The following is a 20,102-nucleotide window of genomic DNA, read 5'->3' on the forward strand; positions in this document are numbered from 1 at the left end:
TTAGCGGTAATTTAGGTGAGCTGGATGTTAACTGCACATGTGGAGTTCAGACTTTCTGGCCCCCGAGGCTTGTTCAGTTTACGAGCTGCAGAACCAGTGTGACTAAACAAATGATCTGTTCCGTGACCCTTTGCAAACTCGTGTTTGGCTCCGCTTTGTCTGTGTGTGTGTGTGTGTGTGTGTGTGTGTGCATAATGTGCCAAACTTTTAATTGGCCATCCAGTGACTTCAAACCATGAGGCTCTGCAGCCAATCCTCAGCCAGTGGCATGGATTTTAATAATGACACGATGCAGGGATTCTAAACGAGCTGCTCTACTGGCTTCAAACTAAAAACATAATTATCACCAGGTTTAATTAGTCCCATCGGTGGTACTGAACAACTTGTGGCTCATGAGCTTAGACAAACTTCAAACATTCTGACTTTTCTGGCATCAATCGAGGGGAAAGTCATGTTTCTCTGTGGATGCGTGAGTATGAGTTTGTTGGAATGTGCATGAAACGAACGATTAAGAAACTTCACATTCTGATCAAAGGCCACCGGCTTCGGGATGAAGTCTAGCTGACTGATGTCGGTCATTAAATCACCTCCTGGATTCTACATTTTTACAAGCCGTAGCATCAAAAGCAAACATTGTAAAGGATAAGATAGCAGAGAGAGGGATTTGGCTTCAAAGTGATTTGATCTACAGATGTATAAGTAATCATCAAAAGGACATTATCCACTGGGATTACGGTGGACTTGTAACGCAGAAAGATTGGGAAGCACTGGAAATGTTGTTATAAGATCTTCTGATGATCTTCAACAGAAATCAAAGGCAACATTGAAAATGACCTGAGTACTGCTGCCAGAACTGCTTACGTCACTGAAAATGTACATTATTTACCATTTGAGGATGAGGATTAGCACAAAAACCTACTAGAATACACCCAGATCCTCACATGTCTGTGCCCAAGTATATTTTAAAGTGTCATAGTGCAGGAGAGGAAATAAAGGAGCTGTATGTGCCTCGTCAGGATGTGCGCGTTGTTGAGAATATTACACCTGCTGTTTGAGTCATACACACTGGTAGTTGAGGTTAGTGGGATCGAGCTGAAGCCTCGACGTGTGTGATAGTAAGTGTGTGATCACTGAAACCAGAGATATTCAAGGCGCTCACGCCACCATTTTCACACATTTGTTAGCAATTAACCTCGGGCCACAAAACTGAGCTCCAACAACACACATGGACCCTCCTTCCCTTTTCTCTTTTCCACCCTGTCCCTTTTCCAGCCCCTCCCTCATTTCCCAGTTTCTTTGTTCCCCTCCCATCTTTCTCTCTCTCCTACCAAGTTCCTTCTTTCTTCATCCCCTCTCGCTCTGTTTCCTCCCTCCCTCTCAAGGGTTGCACATGGTTTCTGTGTGAGACGGTTCAGTTTCTTCAGGGTCTGGATGGAAGAGGGATGATGGCAGACAGCTGCAGGATAACACACGTGTTTTCAAACTCCTCCTCCGAATATTTTAAATAGTCTAGAAATAAGAGTTGGGTTGCACAGGTGCATTTTTATTTTTTCTTATCACTAACTCAAAACTGAAGTCTTTGCTTTTTTGCTGTTTTTAAAATCTGGATGTAACACATTTTTGGACTTTGGAAACGTTTCACCGATGAGTCGGCTGGCCACCAAAGCCACATCCCCGACTACCTTTGTTGTTCCTGGACGCTTGCCGGACTGCCACATTACCCCCATCCAGTCGAACATCAGCAAACTAGACCACGGCTTGTTTGTAAAGGATTCTTGAGTGAAGAATCATGAAAGGTAGAGTCATTTCTCTCAGTTTGCCTGGCTTATTTCATTGTGTTATTTCCGAGCACCTTCAGATGACATCATCTTACTTTTGAGTCAGGCAACAGTTAAAATATAGACAGGAACCGTGTCGTTGTGGCGTTCAGGCAGGCACCTGCACAGAGCACCAGCGCCCACATATGCTTCTCATCTGCTGTGGATTCTGAGAAAGTGCCGGTTTGTTGTTCTTGGATGCGAGACTTTGATCAGTCGGCCTTAAATGTGTCTGCGTGCAAACCAGAGCAACGTTTCATAGAGCACAAAACCGTCCCAGCCCTGCCAATTAACATCCCGCTTTAAAGGACGTTGAATGAAAACATGATGTCTGGATTTATGCTCTTCTCTCATGCTGCAACCGGCTTTGAAGAGGGCCGCGGCTCGTTCATGGTTGTCACACATGTGGAATAAGACGTGACAGGCTGAAGGAGATGAGAGGATTCAGTGGGAAAGAGTTGGGGGAGCAGGAATACATCCTACACGTGGTGTAACAACTGGAAGAGATGTTTAGATGTGTGGCATATTTATTGGCAAGTGTAGTTTGCATAAAGAATGGCTTAATTTATGCATTTATTATTATTATTGCTGACTTGAATCCAATGAAAAACAGCAATTATCCAATCCAATCATAGCTTAGCAACTGTAACTACAACCCTGAAATTCTGCACTAATGACCCAGCTATGATTGTTTAGTTAAATCATCCTTCAAATCAGCGAATTCTCTTGTATCCGCGAATGTAAATATGAATCTGTTAAAACGAAATAGTCCGACAATGTCACACATTTCCCAGCAGTGATCATTTTACACATGACAAATTGGCTTTACATGCAGTACAAGAAGAATGTGTTTTCTTTACTTGATGATGGTTTGTGTTCTACATCATAGATCTTCAACTCGAAGATGTTAACTTTTGGCGCAAGGCTTCAGGCTTTTAGCACGATATCATGTTGGTGGCCAACAAGGTAATATTTAGGATCTATTTTACAGGTTCCTCCTCTGAAAATAAGCTTAACAAACAATTATTGTTATCGCTGCTCAAAAAATCTTTCTGCAGCCCCCTGGTGGCATCATAAGAAGGATAGTGTTCTATTATCTAGGATCTGCAGCGTGGTTTTGAGAACAAAACCTACAAACTTATTTAGGCTGTTCAGGTCGTTGTTTTTAGTTGTTAGTGGTCAATAATTACGTTGTTTCACGCAAATTTGAAAGCTATTTCTACCCTTTGACTATGACATCTCCTTTACGTCACTATGATTTTGGATCATATCTCAACAGTAAATCTACCCCGACCCGTCACCTACAATACAACAGAACTCGCTCCATCTGGTCATGTTTACTAGGTTTTTGCGAACATGACAGTAGCCATCATGCTGATATTGAACAGGATTATTGTTATCGTATTTGTTCACTTGTTTATTTATCTTTTCCTGGAAACAAATTTAATCCATGGTTACATATACACATAGACATACACATAACTGTTATTAGGTTATTTAATTTGCCGTCCTTTATGTTTTCCATCTCAAAAGGGTTCGGGCAAACATTGTATGATTTGGGTTCTTGGGGTTTTATTTATCTGAATTTATATTTGACAGTAAATGAAGGAAAGCTCGTAAGTAGAAGACAAATCAGATCAAACTAAACTTTTAGTCATCACATTGTGTGAGATGGAGAGATGGTGCATTAAACTGCGAGTCAACCCAGAAAGTCAACTCCCAAGAACACATGTCTCAGGGAACAATACAGGACGTCTGTTAACGTGGATCTGAACATGCTGCCTCATGCATTCCTAACTGGGCTGGGTGGAGGTGCGGGTGGAGGTGTGTGGGGGGAGGCAGGTGCATGGCTGGCCAAAGAGAAGCAAAGAGTGAGGGGGAGAAGAAAAAGAGAGGTACAGACCAAGAGATGTGGTTGTTATTAATTCCACTTTTGCTGTGTCAGCATTAAGACAGTCAAAGCGTTTTGAGTTTGGGTTGAAAGGAGAACATGGAGGATATCATATTTTCTTGTTCTTTTTGTTTGCAGTGGGGTTAGTTCTCATTTATTTTTTCTCACATACTTCTGTGTATTTGGATTTGGTTTGTTAATACTGGAACACAGGGATTTTCCAGGCAATTTTCTTGCTCTAACTTGGCTGTCAGTCTGTACCGTCTGTGCATATTCCTCCCAAACTACTATTGTGGTTATTCAGATAACACCATGAAATGTAAATACAAAATATGAACATTTTTCGCCGTAAATATTGCCTATTAAGCGTCTGCATACTTTTAACTGTGGATTGTAAAGCAGTTTGGAAAGCTCTACTTATTCTTACTGTTAATTTGTTCCTCTGTGGAATGTTCTCCATGAAGATGAGCATGTGTATATGTGAAGTAAAACTACTGAGAGGCCTGCAAAAAAAGTATGAGGGAACATAGCAAATGACCTTTGGCCTTGAGGCTCTGTAAAGGTATCCAGGCTGGTCGCTGTGTGGCTTTGCAAATGGCTTTTAGTCTAAGAAAATATGATGTGTTTATGAGATCGGGACAGAGAATCTCCCATTTCACTGCCTAACCACAATAAAAGAACATTTTTCTTGTATAACTTGTATAACAGATTCGCTGTCTGCAGAAACATAACAGGCGGCCACAGTTTTGCAAGGAGACATTCCAGTCAGAGCCCACCTAAATGGAGGATTTGAGAGGGACTCACTTGGCTTCATGAGTTGTGGTCAAGACCTCGACTCTGATCTGGAGGAGGCTCCATCTTGGGACTTCTGTTTTCACTTAAGGCCAAAATCTACTGAGGGTCAAAACAACTTAAATGAAGTGAACACATTCATGTTTAACACATTGTATAGTTTAGCAATGTGAGATTACTGGACATCCAGGGCATGTGAGGAGAAGGTTTTGCAGAATCCCCTGGCAAAGGTTTGTCCAGAGGGATTGTGAAGGGTGGGACAGGATGGGAAAGGGGGTTTTAAAGTCCAAAACAACCACAGACATGAAGTGGTGCTGAGGGTTGGCTGACTCAGGCACTGTGTTCACAAAAGGTCCGCTGGTAAAAGAGGATGGGGGGAGGCAACCCTGTCCCCTAGAAGATTACATTCCCACACAGCTGAAAGGCACTTCCTTTTGGAAATTTTTGTTAGATTTGTTAAATACATTGAAAACGTCAAGCCCTTGGTTCTAAAAGCATCTTTACTTCTCGTCACAGCACAAGTGCCCTCTTGCTACACTGTGTGTACAAACAGCAACCAAAAGTTTCCATCCTCAGTCTGCCTCACTGTCTGGATGAAGTGCCAAAAGAAACGTGTCTGGTTTTGTATTTTCTGCATACACCTAGATAGGTTGCCTTCTAGGTTTTCCCGTAAAATGTCCCATTTCTCCATTTTGTCACAAAAAAACGTAAATATTGTCTGAAATTCTGAAATATGAAACATATTTTTGTTGGGTGTCAAAAAGTGTGTACAGTAAGACCAAACTGTACAGGTTACAAGTAGTTCCACAGTGCTTTGCCGTGGCCTGGCGGTGTAGGTGTGAGTGGTAGAGGCCGTGTTTTGCTGCTGTCAGATCAGCTCAGTTCTGCTCCATGAGCTGGACAGGTTGACTTCCTCACTAATGAGACACACACGTCTTTTTCCACATAGAGAATGGAAAACATGAGGGAGGAGAACAAGTTAGGGAGGAGGAGACGAAGGAAGAATAAGGCACAGGCAGATATTTAAAGGTGGACGTTGATGGGGATATTTGGGAATTTTAGCTTCCATAGGAAATAACGTGCTGACATTTAAACAACTGAATTTGACCCTTCATTTGCCACAGAATTACAAAATATGAGAGGAACTCCGTTGCCCCTCTGGAAACGTATTTCAATCAGGGTGGGAAATTTCTCTGAAATGTCAATATGACGACGTTCATCGTCATGACAATCAATTCTTTGATAAATCTTTTATTCCTATGCTCCTCTTACCCGCCTGCCTCTCTTCCCTCCATCATTATGTCTGCGTCAGTGTTTCGTGGTTCAGACCTGACCCAAGCTGGTCCCCTGCTGATTGAAATAAACATTCACCTGATAGTGGGGTTTGCAGGCCAAGTATACCGCCATTGTTTTTAGAAATTATATGATGGGTTTTCTTTATTTGGTTAGAGACCATTTTAAATAATGCCGTCCCATAATATACATGCACAATCTCTTTTAGAATTCATTACAAATTAGCAGCTGTAGGTCGACTGTACTTGACACATCAGGTCTTCATCAGAGACTTAATGAGGTAATGGGTTTAATCACAGATATTGATCAACAGCAAACATTTGGTTTCAGAAATAATTTAGTTAATTTAGGAGTTGTGGAGAAAGCGATTAAAGCGAAAAATTAGAACACATAAAATGGCCTGTAAACTACTAAATGCACGCTAATAGTTTAGGTAACATACAATCGTACAGGGACTGTGGAAGTGAAGGACTTCCACCAGACAATCATCGTCAACATTTTAGGTTGAATATTCCTTTAAAATACACCTCGTCTGTCTAGACTCAGTCCACACATTTCCACAATCAGAAACGTCATTGCAAAGTCTTTGTCCTGAAGTCAGCGTTTACTGGAATGTGTAACGCACAGAGTATCACATTGTGCAGCAACATTTACGCTGGCTGACGCTGCTTGAAGGCCAACTCCTTTGGCAGCATCGAAGCGGCCCAACGAGGGTTCAACTGTTTTCCTTCAGCTGCTCAGCAACCTGCCAAATCGCTCCCTCTTTTCTTCCTGTTATGAGTGTAGAGGAATTTCCAGCTCTTTTCAGTCCGAACCGGCCTGCCCTGCCACTGGACTGAGTGCTTCCTAAACATGTAGGTCCGAGTCTGGGTACCAGTTGGGGTGGAGCACAGTTGCAGTTCATCGCTGTTACATACACTTATTAAAACGGGACGGGGAATATGTCCCTTTAGGCCTTTTTCGGGTTTATTAGGTGCTCTGGTTTAGTTTTCGGGACGTCCTGCACCCTTTTTTAGTCTTTCCTAGCAAGGAGTTTGTGACGACAACTTCCTCAGACGCACAATTCTCTCACCAGAATCAGCACTCACATCTAGCAGCTCTTCTCTCACCACCACGGGGCCGTGCTCTCCTGAGTAAGCTGCTCCGCGCAAAGAAAACATCTGAGCACCTTTTTATTCTGCCAAGAAAGTGGTGTCGTACTTTTAACGTGTTCAGTACAATGCAAAAAGCTTCAGTCAAAGGCTGCGGGGGGATTGTGAGGCGGCGTTTGTCGAATTACACCTGGAATAAAACCACGCAAGGCTTACAACAGAATCTGTTTCAGTTTGTTAAATAACATTTTCTTCTGTTTTTCAGACAACTATGGTGGCTACGAAAACCAGCTCTTCAAAGGTAGTGATTATTTTTCTATTGTCTAAGAACCAAACATGTCAATCACCTCATGATCCGTGATCATCAGCCATATGATGAATATGGTATTTACTGCATTAGTGATATTTAAGTGTGCTGTCAATAGCGGAAGCAGCTGCCCCTCCTCTGGGGCGTTTTTATTTGCGTGGACAGTCAAGCTGTTTGACTGTGGGATGAAGAGCTTGACGAGTGACAAGCAAAGAGATGAAACTGAGCAATAAAGTAAGGGAGCCGTGGTTTTGGGAAACAAAGTATCCCACCACGTTAAAGCCACACAGAAAACTCCAAATGCCACATACACATGACATTTATTCAAGTATTATTTAGCTGACACACGGTGCAACACCACTGGCCTGACAACGGCCTACAAGTTCGTGTTGATCTGATGTGTTTGCGTTCTTCTGGTCTTGTTTTTCAGAGGAGGATTTCACTGGAGAGGAGGAAATGCCTTCGTTTAGAGGTCAAGGTCACACACACACACACACACACACACACACACACACGCAGAAACATACGCAGAAGGTGACAAATAATTATGTTGTTGTTTATGACTTATGCTGAAGGCAAGAGTGACTCTACAATGACAATGTTTGGAAATTTAACTCCAGTTATTTGAGACTTTTGAGACAACTTTACAGATTCAGATTTCTCTAACAAAGTCATATTGTAAAACACTCCACAATGTTTAAGATATTAACAATACTAGAATTTGGTCATTTAAAATGAAAAAGGGCAGATTAATGTCTGATGAAAATATTCAGTACTTGTTGCACTACAGATCAGAACACATGTATAACCAGTGACGTGCAGTCAGGGTGGGCAAGGTAGGCGCTGCCTACCCTGTTACTGTTTATTCTTATAGTTATAAATGCAATATATGTGTTATTCCAATTCTTTAGATGTTACCATGACAAATGGAGCCATTACGCATAATCAAATACAAAGAAATGGTAGAATAAGCAGTGCTTTTACTACGCCAGCTACGTTGTAAACGTAAACCCCGCGAAACTCAAACTCTGCGGATGGATTTTATGTACAAATACTCTAAAGATCGGTGAGTCAGAAACAATTTCGGGCTTAATATTAATATAAGTGTGGTCGAATTGATGCCGACTGTAAGCCACGTTTCAGTTAGTTAAATTTAGATGAGTTTCAGTGATGCTGACTGACACTCTCCAGAAGAGACAAAAAAGAACCAATGAATCAGAAACCCATTCAATACTTAAATCAATTCTCCCACCGTGACACCTGACGGACGCGACATACACATAAGTGTTATCAAGTCATTTAATTTGCCTTCCTTTATGTTTTCCATCTCAAAAGCGTTCGGGCACACAGCGACGTGCAGTCAGGGTAGTTAAGGTACACCGCCAAAATTAAAACATATCATTTTATTTAATAAACTTGTATATGTATTTTTACTGTTTATTCTTATAATTATATTTGCAATATGTGTGTTCTTGTTCCAATTGTCTAATCTACACGATGAGTACTTTTACTTCTCATACGTAGGTCTGCTTGAAAAGTGTCATTATTCCATTTCAGTTGATTTACAATGCGCTCCATCTCCATCAGCTAATCAGATCCAATGTGGGCACACTGCTCGTTGTATTGTGACGTGTTTGTGCCTCCAGGTCGAAGCAGAGGAGGCTGTATGAGGTGCCAGCAGAGTCGCTCTCTCCAGCTGGCTGTCAAAGTCCTCTATGGCTTTGTTGCATTCCTCATCATTACTGTGGCAGTTCTGGCGTCGCTTGGTGGGTAAAAGTCTCGAAATACACCATACGTAGTCCGACTCTTGCACAGAGACACCAACCTCTAAGTGTAGACGCAGTAAAGCGCCTTTCACAGTAGTTACGTCATCTTACCGATTAACACGTTAACTACGAGGAGCAAGAAGAATACGCTTCTCATGAGAAAAAAGTGTGTGTGTTAAGTCCGAATGAACGTGGTCCTGGGACTTGTGTGCCGTGTTTCACCTGACAGCTGCTCTGCACCAACAGATGCTTTTCACATTAACATCACATTGTATTGGGTTTGAAAGTGGTAAATCTTTTGCTTTAACTACTGCTCGGGGAGGTCAGGAGTACAGAGGAATGTTGAGAATAATGTAAAAGCCCACCAGACATGAACGAGTTCAGGTACAGAAGCACGAGGAACATACATTCACTTATGTACAGAATGTGCAGGACACACTGTGTGTGTGAGGGTCCGTGGAGCAGGTCTCTCACATGAACTCCTGTGAGAAGAATCCTCGGCTATATGTTTTACTGCTAAGTTGCCCTTCCTGTGTGTTTATTTAAAGATGATGTGGCTGTGCAATTAATTTAACTATTTTATGTTTCTATTAAAGATAATTGTTGTCGTCATTAAATTATTTTAATGTTTTAATAAACATGTTTAAACAGAAAGGGATATTATTATCTACGGGATAAAAGATACAATCATGTGTGTGTTAAACTGGCAATGATATTGAAATGAATGCATAGTGAAGTTAGAAGAGTTTAACGGAGAACAGCTTTCGGATACTCGTACGAACATTAATAATAAACACTACAAAAGTATTTGTTAGTATTTATTTATGGTCTATTTATCATCAAAAGAGACAATTCAGCCAACTGGGACCAATACCCACATTGGTCCCAGTTAGAAGGTGTTCCGAGCAATGGCACCGGATGGAGGGATGAGAGAGGAAGGGCCCTTGGCCCCCGACTTGACGCCCCTGGCACAAATTGTCCCCGGGCTGGTGTGACCCCATTGCAGCACCACCTCCAGTTTATGTTTGTGTTCAATTTCAGCACAGCTGTACAACTCTGGGAACCAACGTGTAAACAGAAGAGATATTTTACTTGGCTGCAATTCTCAACTGTGGATGTGCACATGTTAAAACAGAAAATAACCTTTGAATCTCGGTTCTCCCCTGAACTGCTGTTTTTTTTAAACTTCTTTGCTACCTGAATTCTTTTTTTTTGGGCTAAATCTATGAGCCTTTTTTAGCATCAAGTTACAGCAGATTACCAATCACACATCAATCCCTCGAGTGGGGGTTTAGGTTGCATTATACATGCACTCTCTTGCACACTTCTCAAACTCACTCACACTCACTTAATTGTCGTTGCTCTCACCATCACGCATTTGTGTTTTGGTTCTCTCTATCTTTGTTAGATAATGAAAATTGTGTAAATTTCCACGTCCTGTTTTTACTCCTTTAAATACTTCCTATAATACTGATGTACTAATCATGACACGTGTTTCTGTAGCTCCTTTAGAACCATCATGTTTTTTTGCATTCTCAAGCCAATGCTTTAAATCTTATTGACCTACACTGACTTTCACAACAACAGAAACAACAGTGTTTCTTCACTGAAGTGTAAATACACAACTCAAGAAAAACAATATGTAATGTTGTTGAAAAAATGTTATTGATTCACTTTTTCAACCTTCTGCGTGTCTCCAGTGTTCAGGAGGGTCGACAGCCTGTCTGAGGAGGAGTCCGTCTACCACAAGAAGATCAGCAGTGTGCAACAAGGAATGGATGGTAAAGTAGCTGAAATTTCTTACAAATGATAACTTTTTCTATTGAGTCTGGGTAGCCTTGTGGGCCCCTTCATTATGGGGAAACATTCTATAATAAACCCCAAAATGGTTTAATGTACAGAAATTTAAGTGTCACTGTTCATGGTTTAGAAGTTCTTTCTTGACCTCAACAGATCTCAAAACAAGGCCCACTAAGGTTATGGCTTGAGAAGTGACAGATTACAAATATAATGCATTTAGTCACTATTTGGAACAATTACAATTAGTGACATTTAGGGAACTCTCCTCTGCTGAAGATGATGCTACAAACTGATAAAGTCACTAAATAGGAGCTCAAAAGATCTTATTCTCTCTTTTGCACGCGGTTACCAGAAGCGTGTCATAAGCGGGCATCGAGAACTATTATATTTCCTGCCTCATGGTCTCTTATCTCACCTCCTTTTTTGTTCTTTGACTCCATCTGTCAGATCTGAGTTCCGCGTCTAACTGTTCAGGCTGTCTGGATGTGACTCTCTACAGCAAGGAGATAAGCAGGCTGAAGAAGGAGTTTGAAGACATCCAGAGAATGATACTGGGACAGGAGCAGGTACTGCATGCTGAATCACAAAATTAGCTTGTTTTATTCAACCAAGATCATTCGTGTGCTGGGATATAAAACAGATGCCCTAACTTGACCTCTTCATTCAGTTTTGATTTGCAAACTCGGCCTCTTTCATGCCTGTCCACTTCCAGGTCCTGGACCAGGCCTCCCAGACCCAGGCCACGCTCAAGACCACCAGCAGCCGGCTGACACGTGACATGCAAAACCACCTCATGTCAATCAAACTTCTAAACCAGTCGCTGGTGAGGTACGTGGAACGCGTTGAAGGTTGGAAGGACGTGATTGAGGAAACCGAAGAGAAGATGAAGACGCTGGCAGATGATCAGTACGACGTAAAAGCGACGGCACAGCAGGTTAACACCACAGTGGCTCTCAGGTGAATGAAAGAATATTTGATATATACCACATTAAAACCTGATGTAAGCTTTTAACACTGGATTTCATCACCTAATTTTTTGTTGTCACATTATATTTTTAGCGTGATGATGTCTTTTTGAACCTTCATGTGATTTATTAACAAGGAAAAGTTACTTTTTCTTCATTCAGTTATTTTGATAAATTGTTAATAAACTGGTTTAATCAAAATATCTAGTTATCATACACTTTTGGGTGCTTCAATAGTTGCATGAATGTGAACACTGCGCCTCACACGTCCTCTGTGTTTTCTTCTCTCCAGTACAATGTGGATAGATGCTCTGCGGAGAAAAGCGGATGAAGAGACTTTGGTTTTGCAGAAGTTGACTAACGACTGGCAGAACTACAGCCGAGTCCTGAGCGCCATCAAATCCAACACCAGCAGCAGCACGCAAACTATTCGCTTTCTGCAAAACAACATCATAGCAGACAACCAGAGGATTGCCATGTCCAATGAGGTGTACTATGACCTCAGCCAGCAGGTGTGTGTGTGTGTGTGTGTGTGTGTGTGTCTGCAGCACAGAGCAAACGCCCCTTGTGCAATTTCATTTCAAGTCAGATTCAAAGAAAACATTTCTTAAAGTTAGAGAACAAATTATTTCATTATCCATCCTTTATAATATAATCTATTCACTTTATAGCTCACTACACCATCCTGACCTGTTGAGTGGCAAACTTTGAATGCTGTTTTTAACAAACCGACAAATGTAACATAGTCTACCTTTTTAAGAAGGTCCTCCCGGGTTAAGAAATACGACGTGTCTGTATTTCTTCCAGGTGATGAACCTTCAGATGCAGCTTGACAATGTGACGTCATTCATGGACGAACACGAGGAGAACATGCATGACCTTCATTACCATACCAGGTAACACACATGCACTACTTCACAATATAATTAACATGCAGATACAAAATTGAGTTTTCATTCATGAAAAATACAAATCCACTGCAACCATCCTCAACTCTTAGGTACTATCAGAACCGGACAGGTGAGCGTTTCTCTGCTTTGGATGGTCGTCTGAACTCCATCTCCATGGAGATTGACACAATCTCCTCCAGCATCAATGCCACCGTCATCCACGTCCAGAGCATGCACAAGTACATTGATATCGAGAGCTCTTCCTGCCAGAGCCGCATGGGCAGACACACTGAGGATCTAAAGGTAGTAAACACAGAATATCTTTGTGTTTGCCTAAAGGTCAACGAACACACACAAACAAATGTCTGAGTAGATCCCCTTTTAAACACGCCTCTAAAGCCTAGTTTATGCTTCTGCGTTTTCAGAGAGACGCAAGGACACGCAGACGCAAGAGCCCCTTGCGTGTCCCTCGCGTGCCTTTTCACACCTCCTTGCGTGCGTCGACACATTTTTCTAGGCTTGCGTCAAAAGCTACGCGAGCCTCCTGCAACCCGCAAAGCTGCGATTGGTCTGCTAACTGCATCCTTTACGGAGTCTCACATTTCCGTATTCATAGCACAATACCGCCATTATTAAAATGAAGAATGTTTACGAGACAACGGATCAGATTGAAGAGCTTTTGCACGGGGCGATAAAGTCTCTGATGAATAAATAAACAAACCAACGACTTCCACACACAAAGACGTGACTCTGTAGGTCGTCTTCGAAAAAACACGTTACTCCACTTGTTGATTTGGCGGTGAACTGCTCTGCAACACACGCAAGACTTTTAGAACCGAGTGCGTCGACACAACGGTGCGTAAAGACGCAGACGCATGCGCCAGCCTTCAGAATGAAATTTACCTAAAATGTATTTTGTATGATGACCCGTGAGTTCTTACATTATACGACAAAATAATGAAAAGTTAGGCACAAATATTTGAAATGTTTATTGGATAAAAAGTCTTGATATTATTGACAGCGATGATGTATCACATAGCTCAACTCAACTATTTTCAGCAGTTCAACAGTTTACCGGAGTTATCCATCCACCGTGACATATTTCTATTCTCTGTGTTCTGATTTGGCTTCATATATGTATCCTTGTGTCCCTCCTCTTTTACGCAGGACCTTAACAGCACAGTCTTGGTACTCCGCTACTTGTTTGACACACAGAGACATCAAAACTTGCTGTTAAATGCCAAATTGGATCTTGACATCAGAAACCTGTCCATTGTGATGGAGGAGATGAAGCTCGTGGATGTTCACCATGTCCAGCTCATAAAGAACTTTACTATTCTAAAAGGTAAAGTAGATGTTTTCATACATTGAACTGTACACTTTTATTTTTAACTTAACCTCACTCTCTCCCCTCGACAGGTTTACCTGGACCACCAGGGCCCAAAGGGAGCCGCGGTGAGACCGGCTCAAAGGGACCTGTGGGACTGAGCGGGAGCAAAGGGGACCGAGGCCCTATAGGTGTCCGTGGGACATCTGGGGAAAAGGGTTCGCTTGGGCCAAAGGGAGCAACAGGTGAATCAGGACCCACTGGCCATAGAGGGGGCGTGGGAATAAAGGGTCCTAAAGGGTCTCTTGGCCCGCCAGGACCCCGCGGTGAGACGGGCCAGAAAGGTGACGTTGGCATCTCCGGTAGAGAGGGCACCTCAGGACCCGCGGGGCCTCCAGGAATCCAAGGTCAGGCAGGACTACCGGGTATGATTGGGCTCCCAGGAGCAAAGGGAAAACCAGGACCAGCAGGACCACCTGGACCGGCAGGAACTCCCGGGCCTCCGGGCGTGGCTTTCCCCCATGCACAAATCAGCATCCAGCAGCGGCCCGTGACACCTGCTGCTGGGTCCAAGAGACAGTAAAAAGATGGCCGAAGACGTGGAAGAGAGTATGCACAGTGCAGAAGAAGAGTTATTGACAATTGAAGGAATATCACCCATTGGGACTGGAGATGAGTAATAATCCACTTTGTCGCCATTAGGCAAGAAAATCGAGGACTTCATGAACAGACGGGACGAATCTATTTCAAGGGCTTTTACGACACTGCCGCATGAAATGAGCCGTTGTAGAAGAAGAATGTTCATATTGTGGCATGTTGGAGAAAACTGCCTTCATACATTATTACATTACAGGTCATTTAGCTGACGCTAATACAACACGTGTCTCAGTATAATGTTGGATGGCCTTGCACCTCAAAGACAACAAGCTTCATCCACCTATAAATTACAAACGAGTTAAAAACGTGTTAGATAATGAGTCAACAAAAAACGCACCCGTTATCCATTAGTCCGGTTGGATGTATCGGAAGCAGAAGACATATTTGAGATTGTTCTCAATCCAAAATAAACACATAATTTAGACAAGTAGTAGTGTTTCTCATTCAGACAACTCAAACTATCTTCTTATGCACTCCAGATGTTGTCCACTTATTCACATGCCTTTCTGATGAATGTCACTTTATTGGTTCTCAAAGTGTAAATAGTATGCAGTTTGATTCTCCTTCAGCATGCCAGAGCAGGTACTCTAAAGACATCTTTCATCTTCTGGGTAAAGCTGCCCCTTCATGAGCAGCATTTAGATTTGTAGAATTCATGGCTTCTGAATTTATGCGCTGACGACTTTTGTTTTACATTGGATGCAAGATGCTTTTATTGTTGCTGTATGAATGAAGAAAGTACTGTAACTCTTGTTGACATGTGAAAACATTTTGGAAAATTCACTTATTTGTTTTCTCTCTAAAAGTTTGATGAGAGGATTGATACTACTTTAATGCTTGGAGAAGGAGCCAGGAGATGGTTGGCCTACAAGCATATATTATGGCAGCAGGGGGAAAGAGATAATCTCTAAAAACAACATATGACTGTGGAAAATCACGTTTAAGTGAAAAGGATAAAACCTGTTAAAATCCAAAGATATAGAGATACCTTTCAAACGTGATATCCCGCCTCTCATCTAACTCATGGAAAGAAAATGAATAAATATGCATATTTTCACCTTATAAGATGCACGCAGGTTAGAAGCTAATGAAACTCATTCAACACATGCATTATTAAAAATGGTTGTAAACATGACAAGTAATATAATTTAAAAAAACAAAATTTTTCCTCAGTTTCTACTTTGTTAATTGATTTATAAGTGGGTTTTGGGTCTTATGATGCAAACATAAACAACCTTCTATAGCAGAGAAACAAAAAACATTTTACAAAAAGGGAAATGTTCAATTTGTGTGTGTTGTAATGAAATGCGACTGGTTTGCATCGAACTTCAATAAAGCTTTTTTTTTTTTAACAGACTTCTTCTTGTCAGGCTCCTACTTTAGTACCAAAGCAGAGAGCTATTGTTGCTCCTTAAGGGAAACGAAGCAGCCATTAATTCAAAACACATGTCAAACCCCTCCAACATTTTTCAGGTTTTCTTCCACCAAGGTCAAAAGATTGTCCACTGTCTAGAGTCACTTTTGTCGTTTTAACATCTGTTCTTGTTGGAGTTCGCATAAGAATTGAATAGGGTGTGGGTTACAAACAAAAAAGAAAAGATAAAGGAAGCATTTCTCCTGGTCCAAATACTTTATATATGACTCATGTGCACGTGTTGCTTGAGAAAAACAAACAGTCACTCATCTCGTGCATACGGATATTTTCTCTTACTCGGTGCTATAATATGACAAGCCTTGTGTGATGTTATAAAAACTTGATCCCCAACAAAAACTTTCAAGAATCCTCCCAAATCCCATATTCGTGCAGTCCTCATAACTGTTAGTTATGAGCACGGAATCTTTTCTCGAAATCCTGCACGATTTTCACCTCAGAAACGTGATACAAAGGCGTAAAATTGCAGCTGTTTCTGATCTATGACGCATGAAAATGTAATTGATATTAAGTCCAGGTTGACATTTAAATGATCCTGATTTGAGTGCTTTATTCATGGATGTGACATCTCGCCATCTGCCCAGCACAGTTGTTTTGCATGTGGTGAGGGAGACCTCCTGCAGACAAACGATTCCCACATGTGGCGCCACGAATCACGACTGTTTGCTGAATTATTGGGGAGGCCACATTATTGCAAAGGTTTCCACATGCAGCCACAAGAGAGACACACTGAGAAAGCAAAGACACAATGGAAGGAGGAGGAGAGGACTTTAAAGTAATGCAAACCCCATGGAGGCATGTTGCCTCTCCTGCTTATTATACTGTCAATAACAATGTTATGTGTTAACCGGACGTACAAAAGGGATTTCAAAGCGTTTCTGTGTTTTCATTGCACGTTTTGTTGTAGAGTGCATTGTTAACCAGGCATGTACTTTTTATTTTTAATCCTCTCTGCCTCTCTCTGACTGTGAGAAACACTCATTAACCTGCACCAGCTTCACTTGTGTTAATAGAAGTGAGCCGACCAGGGAAGATAACAGCTTGAGCAGAACAAGTGCTCCACAGGGATTGGCTAAAACATCTGCAGGAGCAGCTGATTAGTAATTAGAGTTTCTCAGTCAAAGGCAAACAGGGCAGTTAAACACATGCATTAACTGCTCATGAAGTCATTTCTAGGGGATTTGGGGATTTTCAGCTTTCCTAGTGCTAGCAGAAGTGACCAACACATTATATAATGCAGCTTAAACAGGGAGAAGGAATAAAATAAGACGTAGCATTTGTACACCCTTTCAAATCCAGCAATAGTGACTTGTGTTTCAAATTGTTGGGCCGCAATCAAACTGGAGTTGACCTGTATAATATGGGAAAAGGGGGCTTGGGAACCAACAAGTGTTTAGATTGGCAGGAATCACTTGTTAATTTAGGTGTGCTGTGTATGCCGCATGCTTACTCACAAGGTATATTTAAGAACTTTTAAATTACCAGTGGTCGCTGAAGGGGGATTTTTGGAGGAGTTTAATTATTGTTTTCCTCCTTTTTATAATGGCTCAGCATCTCTACTCCTACGGGGAGAAAACGATACAAATCCCTGTAGTTTTGTCTTTTTCGGGTTACGCAGAAAAGCAGCGCTGTTTTAATCACAGGTTTTATAAAGAATAAAGTTTTTGAACCCACTTGAGGGTTGTTCAATAATTACATTGAAACTTCAGAACTGAGAACTGACACAACGGAGAGGAGGGGAGTCAAAGGAAGGGAAGTGTGTGAGAAGCGCTTTAGCTGTCGTGACAAACAGCCAGGCTGAGCCAGCAAACCTCGAGGCCAGATGTACTTTTTGGAACCAGGTAAATATATTTCACATCCTCGTATACGGGGTGATTTTCTCCCCCCGGGGGCTTCAGCAACAGGCTGAAAGCTCTAACTTCGGAATTCATTTTTCTGCGAGTCATTAATGATCGGGATGTAACACCTCGCTCCCTCCTTCCACATGAACACCTAGAAGCTGATTGGCTGAGAAGTGGATGGAGTAGCTGTGATGCAGAGCAACTGCAGAGGACCAGCGCTTTCCGCTGACTCATGTGATGTCATGCCCCAAAAGATGAGTGTGCAAAAAGTTGAACTAATATTATTACATTTCATCCATGTTCCCCAGAGGATGAATCCTACTCGTTCCTCTGCGTCTTCCTCTAGCACCTCCACAAGGCGTACGGGGTTTGAGTTTGGTTCACATATTCATGATTGAGATCTCATGAGAAAAGTAAAGAATAGAGTCGCTTTGTGTTTCTTTATATTTTCACTTTAACTACCTGATCAGGTTGTGTAGTTTCAGTCACGATGACATAACACAGCCAGTGTGTTGGTGGCACACAGAGAGACATTACCTAAGCAGCAATAGCACACACACATACACACACACACACACACACACACAAACACAATCACACATACACACTCAAATTGAGACATTAGCTAACCGGTGACTTGACGGGCCCCCAAAGGGCTCATTATGTACAGCTGTAAAAGCACACTTGCTCAGGTAATCACCATTCTATACTGTATGTGTGTGTGTGTGTGTGTGTGTGTGTGTGTTGTGGGGGGGGGGAGATCACACCTGCTGCAATTTGTCCAGTGAATCAGCAAGTGGTTCTGAAAATAAATAACATCTGGGCTTGTGATTTGTAAAATGCAGATATTGTAATTACCGCGCTGGGGCTCATGTGTCACGTTCACGCTCCAGGTCAAATCCCACACGGCCAAAAGAGGATCATTTATTAGTGCCTCGTGGGATGAACAAATGGCGGCAAATAGAATACATCACTTTCACGATATCGGCTTGAAACCAAAGGGGCTTGCGGAGACGAGGAGGTCCAGGACTCATGAGACCGAACAGGCTCAACCATCTTCTTCCCCCACTGATTTACTTCACAGGTTTTCCCTCAAAGCTGCAGGAGCCTGATCTTTATGAAATCAGTGGAAGGGGGGAATTAGCCTGAACAAGACCAGACCAGTGTGAGTACCACACTGCATGACTCACTAATGATAAAATGTGAAACTCTGAGAAAACGGAGGCCCTCCTTGACCCTAAATATCCAGCAAAACCCTGCAGAAAGCCCATAAAGATTCCTCTCCACCGATCCGATGGGCGAATGAGGCCCTTAAAGAGAGTTTTTCAGAATGACCTTGACACCGACAAAAAGTAACTGGTTCCATCACTTACGCTTACTCCCATACAGACAGACACCCGAGTGGCTCCATGGGTTTATCCTTTGTGAGATGTATTCATTCATACAATTTAAATATCGTGGGTTTAAATGTATCTATGACTTTTACACTTTTCAAATGCTTCTTTGAGATATTCACACTCAGCTGTTCTTTTTTTTGAAAAGACAGCTATTTGATCCACCCAAGGAAAACGGTCTCACTTGATTGGGAAGTGCGACAGCAAGTGTAAGAAGCACCAGTGCTTCCTGACCTGCAGACGCCCTCCGCACAACTTTGGTCAGGTCGGTTTACTTTGGCCAGATTTCACGGGCTGAATGTCTGCTTTACTTTCTCTTCCAAACCGTCTGGAATATATTGTAGAACTCTGAGGAGAAAGAAAGCGCGACAGCTGTTCAAAGAGGCCAACCTATCGAAATACAAAATATCTGTCTGAACAATGGAAATATCACATGCAGAAAGGTAATGAACTTACTTTGTCATTTTTTTTTGATTTTCAGTCCAGTCCAGTTGTCACTAAAACAGTCCAGTTCTGTTATCAATATTTCCACGAAACACTTTGAAGATGTTTTTTTTCTTTTAGTTGTTAGCCATTTGCGATGCCTTTTTAAAAAAATCTTTGTCTTTGCATAATATAAATCTGAAAGTAACGGCCAAAACCTCCTGGTCCTGAATATGGCGAGTGAAATGGAGCAGTAATATGACGGTGGTCCTGTTGTGGGTTTGTGGGTTTTTTCTCGTTAAGTGGAACTGTGTGTACGAGTCACACGGCGCCCACATGGCAGACAGCTGTGGACGAGCCGTGACTCTCTCAACATGGAAAAAAAAAGGTTGAAATAAAAACACATCTTACATCTG

The 20,102-nt window shown here is 42.0% G+C and overlaps 1 protein-coding gene across 1 annotated transcript; it reads left to right on the forward strand.

The window, feature by feature from the left end:
- Nucleotides 1–1,361: 1,361 nt before the first annotated feature.
- On the forward strand, nucleotides 1,362–15,952 carry scara3 (scavenger receptor class A, member 3). Its single transcript, XM_040160911.2, has 12 exons — nucleotides 1,362–1,796; nucleotides 7,150–7,185; nucleotides 7,622–7,663; nucleotides 8,838–8,957; nucleotides 10,658–10,738; nucleotides 11,205–11,323; nucleotides 11,470–11,714; nucleotides 12,015–12,234; nucleotides 12,530–12,618; nucleotides 12,723–12,915; nucleotides 13,780–13,957; nucleotides 14,032–15,952. Exons 1-12 carry the CDS (start codon nucleotides 1,790–1,792, stop codon nucleotides 14,520–14,522), a joined length of 1,821 nt encoding a protein of 606 aa, XP_040016845.2. The 5' UTR covers nucleotides 1,362–1,789; the 3' UTR covers nucleotides 14,523–15,952.
- Nucleotides 15,953–20,102: the final 4,150 nt, after the last annotated feature.

Source organism: Gasterosteus aculeatus, chromosome 18 (assembly GCF_964276395.1).
Source record: "Gasterosteus aculeatus chromosome 18, fGasAcu3.hap1.1, whole genome shotgun sequence".
In the NCBI taxonomy this organism is placed as follows: domain Eukaryota; kingdom Metazoa; phylum Chordata; class Actinopteri; order Perciformes; family Gasterosteidae; genus Gasterosteus; species Gasterosteus aculeatus.